Raw genomic sequence first — 20,021 nt, 5'->3', positions numbered from 1 at the left:
ATTTTAGTCCTTCTGTCCCTCTGCTTCATCTTATCTTTTGCCATGATGCTGAGGTGGATGCTGGTGTGGGAGGTCTCCATCCTAGATTCTCAAGAATAATCTTACAAAAGGCACTGCTGTCTTTCCTGGAAGCATTTTTTCTCCATTTTAAAAATTCATTATAATTAATTATACTTGATAGTAGAATGCATTTTGACACATTGTACACAAATGGAGCATAACTTCTCATTCCTCTGGCTATACGTAGTGCTAAGTCACACCAGTAGTGTAATTATACATGCATATAGGGTAATAATGTCTGTCTCATTCTACTGTCCTTCCCATTCCCACCGCCCTGCCCCTCCCCTCACTCCCCTCTGCATAACCCAAAGTTTCTTCATTCTTTCCTAACCCTCCGCACTATGGATCATCATCTGCATATCAGAGAAAACATTTGGCCTTTGGTTTTTTGGGATTGGCTTATTTCACTTAGCATGATATTCTCTAGTTCCATTCATTTACCTGCAAATGCCATAATTTCATTCTTCTTTAAAGTTGAGTAATAATCCATTGTGTATATGTACCACAATTTCTTTATCCATTCATCTGTTGAAGGGCATCTAGGTTGGTTCCATAGTTTAGCTATTGTGAATTGAGCCCTGGCAGCATTTTTTTAATCCTTTCCCAGTTTCAGCTATCTCCTGACACCTTGACAACCAGCCAGGAAGATCAATGATAAATCAGCCTGTTATTGGAAACTCTGACCTAAAGGTGGAAATGTTTGCCCTGAAAGATCCCCACATATCATTTCCTCCTGAGCTCTCCATATATCATGATGCTCATCTTCACTTCCTGATAATTGAATCATACAAACACTGGGATTCCAACAACTGGGATCATACAACTAGGGAAAAGAGGAAGGCAAAGAGGATCAAGCACTGTGGCTAGGTGGCACTCCCTGATAGATGAGAAAATGTAAGAAGCAGAAGATAAGGTACCTACAGCATTTAATCCAGGAGCACAATAGATGAAAAATATTAAGTAAAGCATATTGACTCCTGGTCCCCATTACTTGTCTTGGAAACCCAGAAGAGCTCGTGGGTTTTGACTGATGCCATTCTTGTCAGATGATGAGGACATTTCTGAAGAAGCTCTTAGCAACAGTTCAGAGTCATTAATGAGCACCTACTGTGTGCATAACACTTACTAAAAGGGTGAGAGAAAAGCAATAGATGACTCCCCAGTGTGGATTATAAAAGATGACCTCAAGTCCTCACTGCCAAAGAAGATACTCTGATCTGAGAATAAGCTGGCAGAACAATGTATAATGAGTTTTGTCCTCATACCTCTCCCACTACCATCCTCTGCTTTGAAGGAGAAGCCTTTGCCCCTTGTGTCTTCCACAGGGGATTAAGGCAATAGCTGTCTTCCATTTTAAGGTTGAGGGTGAAAAGTTCTAACTTCATGGGACCCTCTTAATACATGTGAGGTGATCCTGTTGATATTATCTGATGCTGCATTAATGGAAGTAGAGAATCCACATGAAAAGGAGAGGGAGAGTCCTATAGTCCTCAATCCTGGTCTACCTTGGCAGGAAGAGTGGGTCAGGCTCTGGTATTACACTGATATGCCATGTACCTACTAGGGAGTACCCAGGGAAGCAGCAATCTTATGAGAAGTAGATAGCAAATAAGGCGAAAAAAAACACTTATCAAAGACAGGATAGGTGTATTGCAATGGTCTGTTGAGGATGGCCTAGGAAAGAAGGGATAACCTTGTTCTAGCTCTAGGGGCTAATCTGATCCATGGGCAGAGTTACAGAGCATCAGCTTCTAGCTCAATAGTCTTGGCTCCTGGATCGAGAGCCCACAGTCTTCCCCATTTCAGAATGGGCAAGGAGAGGGCCTTAAAGGATGGGAAGTCCCCTCCCACCTCAGAATTCTAAATTCTTAATTTCTGAAGGAAGCCTACATAATAGCTAACTAGAAAGAGACAACATATAAACTTATTTTATTGCTGTGTTTGAGCAGCAATAACTGGCAGAATGGGTATATTATCTCATGAAACAACTAAAAACTGTGCAACAGTCCTCACCTAACTTTATGTGGTTAACATTATAGGCACCCAAAGACCTATAAGTAACAATCCCCAAGAACAAGGGAACAATATGGAACACCCCCTCCCGCCACACACAGTGTCTGGTTTCACAGCCAGTGCATCAGGTAGCACAAGGGATTTTCTGCGTGAGGAGGAGAAAGAGAAGAAGAAGGAAGAGGAGGAAGAGGAGGAGGAGATGAAGGAAGAGAAAGAGTAAGGAAAAGGGGAAGGAGTGGGAGGAGGAGGAGAAGGACACTATAACAAGAACAACAAACAAGCAGAAAAAACAAGGGCAAAAGAAAGCTGTTCACTTCTTTGCCACCTAACTGCAAATGTTTATGTGTCACCAGCAGGCTGACCACCACTACAAAGTCTTTGTTAAAGTAAGAGAGGTCTAATCCACTTGCAATTGGCAATTAGGGTTAAGAGACACAGGGAGAAAAAAGAACCTGGGAAGGACTGTGATAGGAACACTCCTCCCTCATTTAGTCACACAACAAACATATAAAGTGCCTGCTTTGAAACATACCTTGGAGTGGGACTGGGGATGAGCAGAGGCAGAAGACCCAGCCTCCCCACCCAGAGCACACAGCTCAGGAGAGAATGCTAACTGGTAATCAGAGCCACCAGGTATATGCCTTGGTGCTAGGGGAGGTCAGAGGAAGGGTGAGGGGAACGGGCAGTAGTGACACCTCACATTTTAAGAAAAGACTCTTAACTTCTACTAGAAACAGTTGCTTGCCCCATTGGTCACTGATGGAAGCCATATGTGTCTGCCAAGGTCATCAGCCACACTCTTACCTCCACAGTGATGAAAACCTCTTCCAAGTGACTTGCAAAATTTTCCATCTCAATAATCTGCTTTTCCAATTTGTACATGTTTTTGTGAATTTCATCCTGTCCAACAAGCATCACAAAGAAGGTGTTAATGCTACATCTGTTCTCCATCTCTCTTGGAGAAGGCATTTTAAATTTACTCCCTGCCTACCTCCTACAGAGGACTCAGGAGATCTATTTACCTTGGCACTCTCCAGTGCTTTGTTGAGTGGGGTCACTTCATGCTCCTTGTGTTCATCAAAAGCTTTCTCAACAGCTCTGATAGGAATTTTGCAAGTGACACAAAAAACATCCTCGGCTTCTTCCTCATCTTCCTCCTCCGGGATGACATAGCATTCATACTCTTCGCTGGCACGACCGTGGGTATACCTGTAGGCTTCCCGCAAGTCCTGGCACTGGCCAGCCAGGCCCCACCCTCCGTAGCCCAGGTCCTCAGCCTCAGCTACCTCTCCTCCAAGTCTCCAGTCTCTCTGCTCCCTAGCTGGGTCTCTCCTCTTCATTCCATAAGGAAGATATCCAGAAACCCCCATTCTGCTTTCCTCAACAAACTCATCCCCTAACTCATGTTCATCTTCAAGTCCATATAAATGGACAAGATCATCCACATCCTCTTGAAGATCTCTTTGGACCTTCCTTTCCCCTGCCCCTCTTGGATCCTTAGTCATTTCAGCTTGGACGACTTCTCTCCTCATGCTGGTGTTTTCTTCTGGAATGATCTGCAGTCTGTCTTCAGAGTCATACAGATCCATGTGATAAAAGTGGAAGTCCTTTGAGGCAGTAGTCCTGTCCAGCACAGGTTCCTCCCCAGCTTCCTCCTCCATTGTTACTCTGGAAGCCCTAGGAAGCACCTTTGAACAATCCTTCCTGGACAGTTAATAGTGAATATCTTAGTTCCTGCAACACAAAAAGATGGGAAAAATCAGTGCCTGGGAAGGTCATAAGATTGGGTTCTACTACTCCACCAAAAAAAAAAAAAAAATTTTTTTTAAAGTCATCTGAGCAGCTCAGTTGTGGCTTTGCTCGGAACCACCTGTAAAGAAAGGTATGATTTCTCTGGGAGGGTGGACTTTCTAAGCTTTTAAAGAGAAGAAATTTCAAGAGAAATGTCAATAGATTTGACTAACTAAAGACTCCTATACTTTTAAAAAAAAGCCCAAAACTTAAAAGACAGAATAATGGGAAGAGTTTCAGAATATTATTTTATTTTATGGTACTAGGGATTTGAACCCCAGGGTGCTTTACCACTGAGCCACATCCCTAGCCCTTTTTGTTTTTTATTTTGAAATAGGGTCTCACTAAGTTACTGAGGCTGGCCTCACACTTGTGATCCTCCTGCCTCAGCCTCCTGAGTCCCTGGGATTACAGAGGTGCACCACCACAGCCAGCTATTTATTATTTTTTAAAATGTGTATAATTCATTGAAAAATTAAGATCTAAATAGATGAATGTACAAGGATCATTCACAAGATTACTACTTTTATATATTAGCTATAAAAACATATGAAAAATGTCCATACTTATGAGTAACAGAGAGCAAATAAATAAGAAGTCATTTTGCCTTTCCAGTTTACAAATATTTTAAAATATAAAAATGATACCTGAGCTGGGTGCAGCAGTACATGCCTGTAATCCCAGTGGCTTGGGAAGCTGAGGAGGATTGCAAGTTCAAAGCCAGCCTCAGCAAGAGCAAAGTGCTAAGCAACTCAGTGAGACTCTGTCTCTAAATAAAATACAAAATAGGACTGGGAATGTGGATCAGTGGTCAAGTGCCCCTGAGTTCAATTCCCACTACCAAAAAAAAAAAGATACCTGAAGCTGGGTGAGAGTATGATGAGGTGAACACTGTAACGTGCTACTGGTTAGAATGTCCCACATTTTTGGAACTCAAATTTGGCAACAGTCATATTTTTTAACCTAGCAATCCTCTTTTGGAACTGGAGGGGAAACCCTAAACACAGAGAAAACATTTATTTATAGACATAAAAGTCCACAACAAAAAAGTTTTTTTGGGGTTGGGGATATAGCTCAGTTGGTAGAGTGCTTGCCTTGCAAGCACAAGGCCCTGAGTTCAATCCCCAGCACCAAAAAAAAAAAAAAAAAAAAAAGTTTTTTTCAAATCTTAATGGTTAGGAGAACAGTTAAGTATACTAGGATATATACACTGTACAGATTACAAATCATCCTTTAAAACATTTACAGATAACAAATAATAACTTAGAAAAAGACTTAAAAGTATTATGTTAAATAAAATGAATAAAAATTTCATTATATGTAAAATATACCCACTATTTTAATGGAAGTACACAAAGTCTAGAAAAATAATAACAATAATGATGGTGTTGGGAGCAGTGGCACACACCTATATCCCAGCAACTCTGTAGGGCGAGGCACTTTGATCACAAGTTCAAAGCCAGCCTCATCAACCTAGTGAGGCCCTGAACAATTTAGCAAGACCTTGTCTCAAAACAAAAAGTTAAAAGGGTTGGGGATATAGCTCAGTGATTACCAGTACCAAAACCAAACCAAAGCAAAACAACACAATAATAGTAATAGTAAATACACTATTACTAGCAACTACTTATTAAGCATTTCCTACGTGCTCTTTCTGTGCTATGCAGTTTATATATATGATATAACTCCTCCCATCAACCCTATGTGGTAGGGCCTGTATTATCCCATTTTATACAAGAGGAGACTGTGGCTCCAAAAGAGGATCTCAGGCAAGGGCACACAGTAAGTCGTTGAACCAGGATTTCAGCCTTAGTCTGTGTGGCAGCCAGAAGACAGATGTCCAACTACAGGGCACATAATTAACCAGAGGTTTCATTTGCTTGCTAAAACCAATTGCCACATTGCACAGAGGACATACTTCTCACAGACAGCTGCCATCCAATGACAAAGTATATAAATCAGCGGTTTTTAGCATGTTCTTGTGTGTGCAGTGATTACTACTGTCAATTTTAGAACATTTTCATCACCGCAAATAGAAACCCTGTACCCTTTAGCTATCTCCTCTATATTTCCTTAACCCTTAAGCAAACACTAATCTATTTTCTGTCCCTATTGATTTTCCTGTTTGGCCATTTTATATGAACAGAATTATATAATATATGATCCCGAGCACTCCAGTAGTGCAATCAGCATGGGGTATTTAAATATAATATATATAGCATATATATAATATATATATAATATATAGCATATATAATATATATAGCATATATATAATATATATATATATATAGTATAGCTTAGCTATAATGTATCTAAGCATATTCTGTGACTGACTTTTTTCACTTAGCAAAATGTTTTCAAGGTTCATCCATGTTGTAGCACACACATATCAGCATCACACGCACACACACACACACACACACCAGTTTTTCAAATATTCTGGATCTTAGTCTATTACTGGATTCTTCATTTACAAATATTTCCCCCCATTCTTAGGTTGCCTTTTAATTTTCTTGTTGATGTTACTTGAAACATGCAAAAAATTAATTTTGGGGAAGTCTAATTTACTTTTTTTTTTTCTTTTTGTTGTTTGTGTTTATGGTGTCATATCTAAGAACCTATTGCCAAATCTTGCTTTCCTGGGATAAATCCCACTTGGTCCTAATGTTAAAATTTTTTGTAGGCTTTTATTTTTCTTATGATCTTTCTCAGGTTTTAGCAACATAGCTCAGAGAATGAGTTGGGAAATGTTCCTTTTCTTCTCTTTCTTGAAAGAGTTTGTGGAGAATTGCTATTAATTTTTCTTTAAATGTTTGATAGAATTTATTAGTGAAGTCATATGGTCCTGGGCTTTTCTTGTGGGTAGATTTTGATTACTAATTCAATATCTTTTCTTGTTATAGACCTATTCAGATTATCTATTTCTTGTTAGGTCAGTTTGGTGGTTTGTGTCTTTCCATGAAATGCCTATTTTATTCAAGCTATCTAATATATTGAAATACAGTTGCTCATACTATTTCTTTTTAGTCTTTTGTTTGTTTCTGTAAGCTTGGTAATAATGTCCCCTCCATCATTTCTGATTCTAGTAATTTGGGTCTTCTTTTTTTCCTGGGTCAGTTTATCTAAAGATATGTCAGTTTGTTGATCACTTCAAAGAATCATTGTGTTTTTTTTGTTGTTGTTGTTCTTTGATTTCTCCCATTGCTTTTGTATTTTTATTTTCACTCTAATATTTATTATTTCCTTCCTTTTCCTTTTTTTGTTTGGCTTGCTGTTCTTTTTCCAGTATCTTCAGGTATTGATTTGGGATCTTTCTTCTTTTTATATAGGCATTTACAGCTGTAATTCTTCCTCTAAGCATAACTTTTGTTGCATCCCACAAGGTTTTGTGTTTTATCTTCACTTTTTTATTAAGTACCTTCTAATTTCCCTTTAAGTTTCTTCTTGGACACATTGGTTATTTAGGGGTGGTGGTGTTTAATTTCCACATATTTGTGAATTTCCCAACTTCTTTGTTATTGATTTTAATTGCATTCTATTATGGCCAGAGAACATATTTTGTATTATTTATATCCTTTTATAATTACTGAGGTTTATTTTATGAGCTACCATAAAAAATGGGCTAGCATAATAACGTTTTGTGGGCTTAAAATATGTTCTGTATGCTCTTTAGAAGAATGTGTATTCTGATGTTATTGTGTAGATTGTGTAGAGTCTGTTGGGTCCATTTGGTTTACAGTAATGTTCAAGTCTTCCATTTCCTTGTTGATCTTCTACTTAGTTGTTTTAACCATTATTGGAAGTAAAGTATTGAAGTTTCCAATGATTGATGACAGTTTTTTTTTCATTTATGTATGTCGTTTTTTTTTTTTCATTTATGTTATTGTTTTCTTCTTGCTGTTGTTAGGTGCATATACATACATAATTATTAAGTATTTCAGATATACTGACTCTTATATGTTTAAAATGTCCCTCTTTTCCTCTAGGAATTTTTAAAAATTTTAGTCTGCTTCTTCTGATGTCAGTATAGTCACTCCAGCTGTCTAGCAAATGTTGTTTACATAACATATCTTTTCCATCCTTTTAGTTTCAATCTATTTGTATCTTTGATTCTAAAGTGTGTCTCCTATGTACAGCGTATAGTTGGATATCTTAATTATTAATATTCCATATCTACTCATTATGACAAGCCTCCTTAGAACTTCTAAATGACAATGATTTGTTTGAGTTGTCAAGTTATTGTGTCTTTTTCCATGCAACAAAATGGTATTTCCTACAAAATAATATATGACACGCCAAAAGAAAAGTCCTGACATGTTAACATTCAGGTTAAAGACTGTTAGTTAACCTGATAGTTAACTTTCTCGTCCTCAACTTTTTAGTAGGATAGTAAATCAGAGTTTGGAAAGAAGATTGACATCTACAACTCTGCTAAGAACTGCACATACAACATGGAAAGAAGACAACTTACCATAAAGGATTAAGCTATAGTAGGAGAGTAACTATAAAGTTGGAGAACTCTAAAGGACACCTTGAGGCTGAGGGAAATTCTTAACAAAGGATAAACTTGATAGAGGTTCAGATCTCATTGAATAAGTTGTGATTGCAACCCATGTCATGGCAAACAAATTCACTGAGTTGTCCTGGTCAGAGTCAGTCCACAAGCACAGAGGTATAGGTAAACCAAGGCTGGCTAGGAATCGAAGGAAAGTGGTCTCAAGGCCTCATGAGAGATCCTGAATCATAACCATCCCCAATAAGCTATTCTCTACTCTCTCTCTCTCTCTCTTTATTTTATTTTTTTCAGTACTGGGGCTGGAACCCAGGAGTACTCTACCACTGAACTTCATCTCTAATCCTCTTTATTTTATATTTTGAGATAGAGTCTTGCTAAGTTGCTGAGGTAGCTTTGAACTTGTAATCACCCTGCCTCAACCTACACTGTGCCTGTTTATTCTTAATTCTTGACCCTCATAAACCTTACAAGATAATAAATATTTCTTTTAAGCTATCAAGTTCTAGAATAATCTGTTCTGCAACAGATCATTATAGATGATATACATTATCCCAGCATAAAAATAACCTTCTTTCCACCTGGCTTTCCACTCTTAATACCATTCTTTCTCTCATTTGTTCACATTCAGGCTCTTCCAGAGAGTAGCATTTGTCCCACTGGTCTTCAGACTATGTCATGTGTTAATGAAACTTTCCAAGGGGTACACAAGCATGGGTGGTTTTAAGAATTTTCACTTTCCAGATGCTCAACCACACATTTAATCTTTCTCAGAGATGCTTTGCCTGAGAATCAGTGAGTATTGAGGCTTCATGTGGATTCTCTTGGCACAATAGCCCTTCTTCTCTTTATTATAACAGTAAAACTATATCCTTCACTTATCCTGAATATTACATTGCACTGTAAGATTTCATTGCTTGGAAATTTAAAAAACCTCCAGGGGACTAAATGAAAGGACAATTTGAAGTATTGGTAGCAATTTTGAGAGAGCAAGTGACATTAATGAATGGGTAAGAAAAAAATTTTCAAGCTAAGTAGTTTCTAGTTCTTTGTTTCCAACAAAATTGAAAGAGGATCTAATCAAGTTGTCAGCTGATATATTATTAAAAATTTTTCATGATAGATCACTATATAATTTCAGCATACATTTCAAAAAGAGTTCAAAGAGTTGAATGACATTACTATAACTTGCTTACATTTCCACCTACTTATGCAAGTGAGCAAGGTCACTCTGTGCTTACGTCAACAAAGTGAAAACAGGAAGACAAGTCACTATAATTTCTGTTGCATTCTAGAATAGGTGATTTTCATTCATGAACACAAGAACTAAAAAAGAAAAGAAAATTCCTATCCACCTCATTAAGACGTACATTCTGTTCTCAGCTGTCTAAATTTTAAATAAATTAAGTATTCCTATATTGCTGTTATGTTGAGTGTCCAACATAACTGGGAGATTGAACCCAGTGCTTAACTACTGAGCCATATCACCATATCACCCTTTTTGTTTTTTATTTTAAGACAGGGTCTTGCTAAGTTTAAGGTCTTGCTAAGTTGCTGAGACTGGCCTTGAACTTGCAATCCTCCTTCCTCAGTCTCCCAAGTTGCTAGGGTGATAGGTATATTGCTGTTATGTTGAGTGTCCAACATAACTGGGAGATTGAACCCAATGCTTAACTACTGAGCCATATCACCATATCACCCTTTTTGTTTTTTATTTTAAGACAGGGTCTTGCTAAGTTTAAGGTCTTGCTAAGTTGCTGAGGCTGGCCTTGAACTTGCAATCCTCCTTCCTCAGTCTCCCAAGTTGCTAGGGTTATAGGTATGTGCCACTGTGCCCAGCTCAGTTTTATTTTTGTTTAATAATTACTTATCAAAATTTGTAATGGGCATATGCTATTTTCTTATGTATGACTATAAAATTATATTGGTAACAATTCAGAAGGAAAAAGAGCTTACTATTTATATATATATGATTCCAGGAAAATAAGAAAAAAAATTAAATCTCAAGTCATACATGTGTACTTTTGTAGAGAATATCATAGATGATCAATAAATGACTAAGTTTAGCTAAATATCAGGACAAAATTCTGTTGAAAATGGAAATCCAAGTTCAAGGAGAAAAAGGAACAATGTAAAATTTCTAATATTACAGAAGTTTGTTTTTACATTTTTAAGATACTTGATGAAGAATATCAAATGTCCATAGTATTTAAGCATATGTTGAATAACTTTAAAAGGGTTATAAAATGGTTTTATTTGAAAACATGAATATTTATGATATGCCAGAAACTCTTTTTCCAACTATTTTATAATTTTTAAAATGATAGCTTTATTAAGATTTAATTTACATACCATAATGTTCACCCTTTTAAAGTATAGCCTTTAGTAGTTTTTGGTGTATTCACAGAGCTGAGCAACTACTATCACTATCCAATTATATAACACTTTCATCATGTCAGACTGATGCACAAGGTACCAGCTGCAACATGTCCAGATCCACACCAACCTGCACCACCAACAGAACCTGGTCCACTGCCTGGGTGAGAAGAAGTGATGAATGAAGGTAGGCTTCTAGAGGCAGCATCACAAAGCAAGTGACTGCCAGGCCCAAGGTCTGTACTTTGCCTCTAGAGCATCTGTGATTTATGAAAGTTCTATAACCTGGGTGTTTTTAGGGGTTACTCCTAAGAACCCTGCCCACCATTAGACCCTGCCTAGGGCAGTTCTACTCATCCATACTAGTACAGTCTGTTCACAGGGCTGGACAATTGTGGTCTCAATTGTGCCAGGGCATATCTCCTCACAAAAGGTCTGAAATCCTGAATAACTAATGCCAATCTGAACCTGGAAGTCTCCCAACCATGCGTGCCAGACCCAAGGGATTGCTAGCTCCTCCAGGCTACCATGCACATCACCTACACCTTAGCCCATGTCTCCCTTCAGTGGTTCCCAAGGTCAACGTTACCTTTCAACTACCAAATAACTACTTTGTCTCCTCTCACCATGATCCATCCTAGGTCCTTAAGTCCCTTATTTAATGGAGGATTCTCAACAAAACCCTCAGAACCTTCTGTCCTAAGAGGTTCTGGGCCCTGCCTTCACACTCTAGTATGTCTGATTCTCCAGCTAATCACGATTATTCCCATTGAGCAGAAATAACATCTTACTACTAATGTCTGCTATGAGCTCAGACTTGGCATTACTTGGAAGGGGGAGTGAAACAGACTTTGAGATTAAATGCTCCAAACAGTTTTAGCTCCAGATTTTCCTCATGCTGAGAATGGAAACAAAAAACTACCCACTGGCCTGTACAGGCATCAAGGGAGCTAAAACTGACCTATTCTCTGGTTGACACAGCCTAGCTAATTCTACATATGTATATCTACTGGCTCTTGTTTTTTTTTTTTTTTTTTTTTTTGCGGTGCTGGGAGTCGAACTCAGGGCCTTGTGCTTGCAAGGCAAGCACTCTACCGACTGAGCTATCTCCCCAGCCCCTGGCTCTTGTTTTTCTAAATTCTAACTGCTTCTTTTAGAAACCATCTAACTGCTTCTCCCCAGTTTGATCAGACTGCATAGAATTCATTTTTCTTTTTTACATCATTTGTTTATTTCTTATGCCAGCACGTGGTCGAATTCAGTCAGCTGGGATCCAGGCAGAATCCCTGCTTTGGCTGCCAATAACAGGAAGAGGAGGAGAAGGAAGCAGAGGAGAAAAGGGATGAAATGGAGAGCAAGTAATCTGGAAATAGAACCTGAGAAGATGGGAGGTTCATGCTTCTTCTCTGGAGGTCTCTTATTAGCCAGCAACAGGTCTCCTGGGCTCAGGAGCAACTGTCCTATCTTCACTCCACCTGGGCTCCAGCAGCAGCCTCTGCTGCTCTGGGCACTATAGGCTTCATCTGGTCATTCTACAATTTCTGAAATTCTGGTGCCTACTGCTATCGGGAACATGGAGTGACCTGGGAAGTCTGAACCCACATAGGAGTCATCTGGGGAAACCTGGGGTACTTCTCTGACTCTGGATGACCCTATTGCATGCAGAGACTGTAGCACTAGTATGACTGTTCATGGGCCTTGTAAGGAATGGATTAAAGAGAACAGGATGGTGCTAGATGCTGGTGGTGTAATGAATGAGAAATGTTCTGCTCTCAAGGAGGCCCCAGAAAAGGGAGTAAGTGGTAATTACCCCACCCAGGGATGGGGCACAACTTCTCAGACACTACCCTCCCTCTTTCCTAGGACCTAGGATTCCTCTCCTTCCTAAAGCACAGGCTTTGGTCACATAGGCCAAAATCAGTTTCTCTATGGCTCCAATACCATACCTGAATGCTACCCTGTAGGCAGAAATCTTCCTGAAAAACACCTGTCTCCACAGTTTGCTGACTGTGTGCCCTCTGGCTCTTCCTCTGAGTGTTCCTGCCAAGAACAAGGTCTAGCACTCTGTTGCTCTGCTCAGGTGGAAGTGGAAGTGGCTCTCCTGTTGAGAGCCCCCACTTCCCATCACTGCTGCTCCTTAAACCCCTACCCCGTCAAATGCCTGCCACAGTCGCTACAGGACCACTGCATTCCTGATGCCCATTAGCATGACACCCACCCTCCTCCAGTACCCAATTCAGAGACCAGAAGCTTGTCTTTGATGTCACCCAAACTAAAGAATGAGCAATTAGTACTGATTCTGGCTCTATGTCCTGAATCTCTAGATAATATCCATCCTCCCTCCATCTTCATCCCTCCCCAATGCCACTGCCCTCTGGATTCACACAGTCCTATGCATTCTGTCTTTGCTACATCCTAGCAGCGTGACCTCAGCAAAACCACCTCCCCAGGCTTCACTTTAATGGACTATAAAGCAGGTTTATTAACAGTGTCTACCTCATAGATTGGCATTTCGATGAAATGGTATAAGTAGGTAAAATGCTTAGCAGAGTGTATGGCTCAAAGTAAGTCCTGAGCTATCGTGCTAAGTGAAATGAGCCGATCCCCCAAACACCAAAGGATGAATGTTCTCTGATAGGTGGATACTAGCACACATTAAGGGGGGGGGGGGGCTGGCAAATAGAAGTTCATTGGATTAGACAAAGGGGAATGAAGGAACGGGAAGGGAGATGGGAATAGGAAAAACAGCATGAATCGGACATAACATTTCTATATTCATATATGAATACATGACCAGTGTAACTCCACATCATGAACAACCACAAAAACAGGATCGGAATTAGAATAAGTTATACTCCATGTATATATAATATGTCAAAATACACTCTACTGTCATGTATATCTAAAAAGAACAAATAAAAAATAAAGTAAAATTTAAAAAGAAGTAAATCCTCAGCAAATGTTAGCTACTGTTATTGTTTGTGTTTTTTTTTTTTTTACTATTATTATTATTACTTGGACCAGCATCTAACCAGTTTAGAAGTCTCCTACCTTGTTACTCATGGGGGATGAGGACCAGGAAGGGAAGTAAAGGTCCACAGTGGTCACAGCAGTGTGGCATCATCTGTGTCTGCTGTGGGAACATTTGTCCCTTTAAAGCAGTTGATGATTGGCAAAACAGCCTTATCATGATCAGGCACCGACACTGCTATGGGGGCACCCTGCACCCCACAGTAACAGCTCCCAGGGGGCCTAGGAAAGATGTGGTATTCTAGGGTCAGAGAGTCCTTAATTCAATATCCAGATTTTAGAATGGCAAATATGGACTTCCCGTGAGGCCAAGGGACTTGCTTATGGCCAATTTCACATAACAAGGATTCATCCAGCTACTCTGTATCTAGCCCTGTGCTGGCACTAGACACACTGTCAGGCAGATGAAGAGCTTGGATTCAAACTCAGGTTTCCACTAAATCACTCTGCCTATGGAATGAGGCGCAACCCACTAAAAATAACACATTTCCATGTGCTACCAAGAGAGAGATCACCATAATTCTGTATTATGTATAAACCATCACAGGAAATCCTTTCAAATAGAAACTGGGAGATGAAATACCAAGTTGAATTCTTAGGAAGCTCTCTTAGGAGTTCTTTTTGAATGTTGAGGTAGACACAAGCAAGAGACTGGAAAACATTTAACACACATGCTAGCAAGAACATGTTTTTCCATGCCTGTGTTTGCCTTTTGAACACATAAACACAAACTGATCTGTGTGCTCAGCTTCAAAACAGGAGTTTTGCAACACAGCTCACAGTTAATACATATATTTTTTTCTCAACATCTATACTCCTGCAGCTTCTTACCAGAATCAGAATTTGGGAAGAAAGGAACATTGATGATAAATTGTCATTTTAAAAGTGTGAAATGAAAACTTAAGAGAGTAAAGTAATACATCAAATTTGGGCAGATTGCCACATCTCTTTGCTGTAGTGTCAGTTAAAAAAATCTTTTTCTTAAGTCTTATATGGAAAGAATGTCTCTGTGTTTTCATTAGAAAAGTATTCCAACAATATATTTTTTAACCTTTTGTGGGTTATGGGTTTGTCTAAGAACCCTCTGAAACCTTTGAGTCCCTAAAAACAGATTTTGCATATAATTATAGAAATTTATCCATGTGGCCCCTAGCAATTCCTGAGCTACAGGTAAAGAAAACTGGCTATAAAGCATTAGCTGTACAGTAAGGCAAACTGGTTAAAATCAGCTTTTCGGGTACAACACAGACCTGAAAATACTCTGTGAGGAGATTCTCTGCACAACAAGTGAAAAGCAACTACAATTCTACTTTCAGTATTTGAATCAAAGAATGAAATTATGACTTGCCAGTATTCACATGCTGATTAAAATTAAAAAGTATTTATCAACCCAATAATATAGCCAGATAATATTAATACCAACCTGTCTAGCAAATGGGCCCTGCGTTAAAAACATGCTAAAGACATTGCAAGAGTCAGCCTCTCCTGACCCATAAAAGCTTTTCCAACTTGGTACCAACTCCATATTCAGTAAGTGTGAATTCCTGCTACAAGAAGGCACAGAAACATTTGCACTGTTATGTGTAATTTAAACATCTGTGATTTACCATGATATCTTTTTCCATCTAAAGGAAAGATATTGTACTACTGGCATTAAGATATAATACAGAGTGACATTAAGTTGAGAGTTTCTAATGATATGGCTTGCATTGGAATATGACTACCCCAAAACTTGCCTGCTAATTTAAGGGTCCATAAATGCTTCTTTTAATTCAGAGGATCTGGATTTCTGCTAGAAAGTTGATTCCGTGTTCAGCAGGTTTTCTTTCCTGATGACCTCTGCATGCCCTGCAGGCTACTCCTGCCTATTCTACACCAGGATTCTGCAAGTGGGACACCAAAGCTGGATGGTAACATGAGCTGGCTCTGGCTGCAAATAGCAACAGGCCCTCAGGGAATGAAAGTCCAAATATAGACCTGCCACTTCTTACTGCTCAAGTGTCACCAAGAGGGGTCACATGCTATGGTCTGAGTTACTTCATTTACTGTGGACGTTTAAGACCTGTGACTCAGATGGCTGGCCACATGTAGAGGGGTGGGACTGTCACAGCAAGGCTAGGAAGGAGGTGTTTGACAGCCCCTGGGCTGTGGGCCTTCCTCCTGGGCTTTCCCAAAGTGTTCTGAACAAGCACAACTCTGGAGGTAATCAAATGCAATTTATTTTATGTTTTTTTTTTCTTTTCCTCCTATCATTCTTTTAAAGTATGCTCAAGGTAGGGATTATTCTCCTCTCTGGATGAAAATCTAGAAGAAGTTATGATTTTCTGTTCCTTCTTAGTTAACACACAGTCTTATGGTCACTCAAAGCCATAGTGTCAATTCAGTAATTGAATATCCAGCTCAATATATGAACCAGAAAAGTCAAACTTGATTTGTTAGCTAGTACCAAATCTTCTCCCTTCTCCAACTTGGGGCTCTTTAGCAAGAAACCTGTCTGGGGAGAGGGAGAGTAAGGTGGGTCACTCCTTCCACATTCCTCCCTAAGCAGCTGGTTGGATGACAAACTCGGGTTCCATTTGAGTAGATGCCACAACAGGTGCTGACTTTAGTTTCCTGGGGTCTGGGAGATGCTTAGCCCTGAATCTTTTTTGGGGATCTTTTATCCATCTTGAAGGATCCCTATTATAGAGACCCCTCTCCTTAAGTTCCCATCACCAGGCTGACAGCCCCTCTCTTCCTGGCAATCTTTTTTATTTCTCCTCAGGGCTCTGGTGGACCACCATCAGAATCTCTCAGCTGAGGGCTCCTCTTCCATGTAGGTGGCTCTTTTGGGCAGGATCTAGGTTACTCAGATGAAAGGCCCCATCTATGGTCCTAGCAAACTCTGGGATGCAGGTGACCCCAATGCAGTCAGTCCCACTGGCTGTGTCACCAAAGCAGCCAATCCTCTCATCCCAGGCCATCATGGGTCCAACTTCAGGAAACATATCAAGCTCTCTGAAGGATCCCTTTGAGGACTCCCTCTTGGGGCTTAGGGTTAGAGGATGGCATGGTCAATCATCCAGCCTGACAGCAGCTCTCTCCACTCTAAACTGCTCTACCACTCTTAGTCTCAGATAACCTCTTTTCTCTACTCTGACTCCTATTTATTTACTCAATCAGCTAAGAGGTCTCAGAAGTATGAATCAGGTCTGGACCATTTCCTTTGAAAATCTGTATATGGTGATTTGATTTTGGAATTTTATATTTATATTTATTGTTTTGAGATAATTTTAAATACATTACTGCTATGTATTTGTAAAATAAAAAAATTTGAAGCAAAATAAAATATCAAAAGAAAAAATTAAGGAAAAATTATGCAAAGATGGATGTGCAAGAATAGTCACCACAGCATTTTCTTTTTCTTTTTACTTTTTCTTTTTTAATGGTGCTGGGGATTGAACCCAGGACCATAAGCATGCTAAGCATGTACTCTACCACTGAGCTACATCCCCAGTCCAATATAGAAACGTTTATATGTGCTGAAAAAGGAAATCACCTGTTTACCAATACAGTATTCATTAAGTAATCATAAAGTAGTCAACCCAATAGTTTTGAACATTAAAAATAATGATGTAGATGCCTATTCTGATTTTGTTTTTGATGCTGGGGATTGAACCTAGGGTTTTGTGCATGCTAAGCACATACTCTACCACTGAGCTATACCCCAAACTCCATACCTATTATTTTAATATGACAAATGTCCATGATGTATTTGTAACTGGAAAAAATGTGTAGAATATCATTTAGTATAATACTACAGACACATACTTATATACATATTAATCCAGATTCTCTAGAGAAACAAGCAACAGGAAAAAGATTTATTGTAAGGAATTGGCTCAAAGGTTAAGGTGGCAGATACCTATAATCCCAAGGACTCAGAAGGCTGAAGCAGAGGATCCCAAGTTTGAGGATAGCCTGGGAAACTTAGTGAGACTGTCTTAAAATTTAAAAAAAAAAGAAAAAGGCCAAAAATGTAACTCAGTGACAGGCCCCTGAGTTCAATCCCCAGTAACACACATGACTTGGATCACATGATTACAGAGACTGAGGAGTCCCACATTCTGCAGTTGGCAAGTCAAAGACCCAGAGAGCAGGTAGTACATGCAGTCTGGTATCTCCAGGCTGAAGGCCGAAGCTCAAGATCTAGGAAGAGCCAACATTTCAGTTTGACTTTGAAGGCAGGAAAAAACCTGGGACCGTCAGGCAGGAAGAATTCTCCTTTAGCCTTTTTCAGCTAATCAGACCTTTCACTGGATGAAGCCCACCCACATCAGGCAGGGTCATGTGATTTAGTCAGTCCCCAGATTCAATATTAATCTCATGCAGAAACACTTTCAGAGACATCTAGAATAATGTTTGACCAAATATCTGGGCATCCCAGGGACCCAATCAAGTTGAATAAAAATGAAAAAAAATCAACTGTCACACATACATACATATATGCTATTGAATATTTATGTCTCCCTAGAACTAATGTGTTGAGCCAGGTGTGGTGGCTCATGCCTGTAATCCCAGCGGCTTGGGAGGCTAAGGCAGGATGATCACAAGTTCAAAGTCAGTCTCAGCAGTTTAGTGAGACCCTAAGCAACTTAACGAGACCCTGCCTCAAAATAAAAAATAAAAAGGGCTGGGGATGTGGTTCAGTGGTTAAGCCTCCCTGGGTTCAATACCCAGTACCAAAACAAACACACAAAACCTAATATGTTGAAATTTAAGCTTCAAATGAGATGACTTCTGGAATTGTGGCCTTTGGGAGATAATTAGGTCATGAAGGTGGAGCCCTCATGAGCAGGATTAGTGCCCTTGTGAAGGCAGTGTCAAAGAGCTCCCTTGCGCCTTATGAAGTAAGAAGAAAGTAACTATGAATCAGGAAATAGGCCCTCACCATATACCAAATCTGGGGTGACTTGATCTTGGACTTCTCATTTTCCAAAACTGTGAGAAATAAATATCTATTGTTTATCAGTTACTCAGTCTATGGTATTCTGTTATAGCAGCCCAAATGGATAAGTCAACACACACACACACACACACACACAAAGGGAACAGTTTCTCTCTTAAGTTACTTTACCTTATTTATTATACTTTGCTAGTGTCTGTTTATAATAGTCACATTTTATTTTTAAAATAGAAATTCTTTATTATTATAATAGTGACATGTTATTTGGCTTAGGAAAAAAAATTTAAATACTACTAAAGAACCCTAAAGGCAAATATAAATCAGTCATGCATCCTGGTAACACTATTAGGTTTGATGTATATTTTTTCACATTTCTTTTCTAAAAATAAACAAAGGTATTCCCTTCTCACAAACTAGCAATTACTTTTATAACTAGAAAGACTTGTAGTTTCATTTTGAAGAAACAAATAACTTAGGAAACTACTAGAAAGGATAAGTTAATATAAAAATATAGCTCAGAGGTAGAGCACTTGCTGAGCAAGTGTGAGACCCTGGATTGAATCCCCAGCACTACAAAAAAGAAAACAAGTAAATAGATAATATTAACTTAAACGATATATTAGAAGTAGTTTTGGGGAAAATAGAGCACTTCAACTAAAAGATTCTCTCTTAAGAGGACTGGGTGAGTATGAGAGCAAGGTCCATGGTCCTCTAGGTTTCCAAGGGCAGGTTCCTTCAGACAGAGGCAGCTTTCCACCTTCAAGTTGCCCTCCACACAGGAAATAGAATTGTGGAGGTCAATTTCAGGATGCAGAGATGCCCTAAACCATAGCTCCAGCTTGGCTCTTGTTTTTTTTCATTTGGTGTTTCCCTGCTGAAGTTTAACTTTGGGGATAACAACGAGGGCAAATCTGATTCTAGGCTTTCCCAGCTCAAAATCTTCAAATGCTCTTTCACTAGTCTAGAGTAGGGAGTTTTCAGACCTTTTTTTGGCCAAAGGCTCCTGGTCCCAGCTCCCTGATCATTTCCTCCCTGCCCAGCTTCCTCAACCATTCTCAGTGCACTTATGGATGGGCGCTGCCAAGTACTATACTAGGCAGAGAGTAGGGGTGTTCTGCTCTGTGGCATGAACACGTTCAGTTCTGACCCACACTCCACCTCCACATGTAAACAAGATTCCTGATATCTCCTTAAACAGGCTGTCAGTGGTCAGTTGATCTTGTTTAGTCCCAGTGTATTCTGTATCTTAAGATGAGTTTAATTTTCTAGGTCTGTTTCCTTACCTCTAAA

The 20,021-nt window shown here is 39.3% G+C and overlaps 1 protein-coding gene and 1 long non-coding RNA gene across 3 annotated transcripts in view; one reads left to right on the top strand and one right to left on the bottom strand.

The window, feature by feature from the left end:
* The window catches only part of LOC124971932 (uncharacterized), a 44,799-nt gene extending 31,339 nt beyond the window's left edge, over nt 1–13,460 (top strand). The window contains exons 5-6 of one of the 2 annotated variants that reach the window (XR_007106402.1): nt 10,840–10,943; nt 12,002–13,460. This is a non-coding gene — a long non-coding RNA (uncharacterized LOC124971932). Of the gene's footprint in view, nt 1–10,787; nt 10,944–12,001 lie in introns of both variants that reach the window. The other variant, XR_007106404.1, reaches the window with a different exon arrangement.
* Fsd2 (fibronectin type III and SPRY domain containing 2) overlaps nt 1–15,668 on the bottom strand; it is a 39,415-nt gene extending 23,747 nt beyond the window's left edge. The window contains exons 1-3 of the mRNA XM_047535931.1: nt 15,523–15,668; nt 3,096–3,807; nt 2,878–2,973 (exon numbers count right to left, since the gene is read on the bottom strand). Coding sequence (XP_047391887.1) covers nt 2,878–2,973; nt 3,096–3,734 — 735 coding nt within the window. The 5' untranslated portion in view covers nt 3,735–3,807; nt 15,523–15,668. The remainder of the gene's footprint in view (nt 1–2,877; nt 2,974–3,095; nt 3,808–15,522) is intronic.
* Nucleotides 15,669–20,021: the final 4,353 nt, after the last annotated feature.

This window comes from Sciurus carolinensis, chromosome 2 (assembly GCF_902686445.1).
Source record: "Sciurus carolinensis chromosome 2, mSciCar1.2, whole genome shotgun sequence".
In the NCBI taxonomy this organism is placed as follows: domain Eukaryota; kingdom Metazoa; phylum Chordata; class Mammalia; order Rodentia; family Sciuridae; genus Sciurus; species Sciurus carolinensis.
The sequence above is the reverse complement of the archived record's forward strand: the minus strand, read 5'-3'. Positions and strand labels throughout refer to the sequence as shown.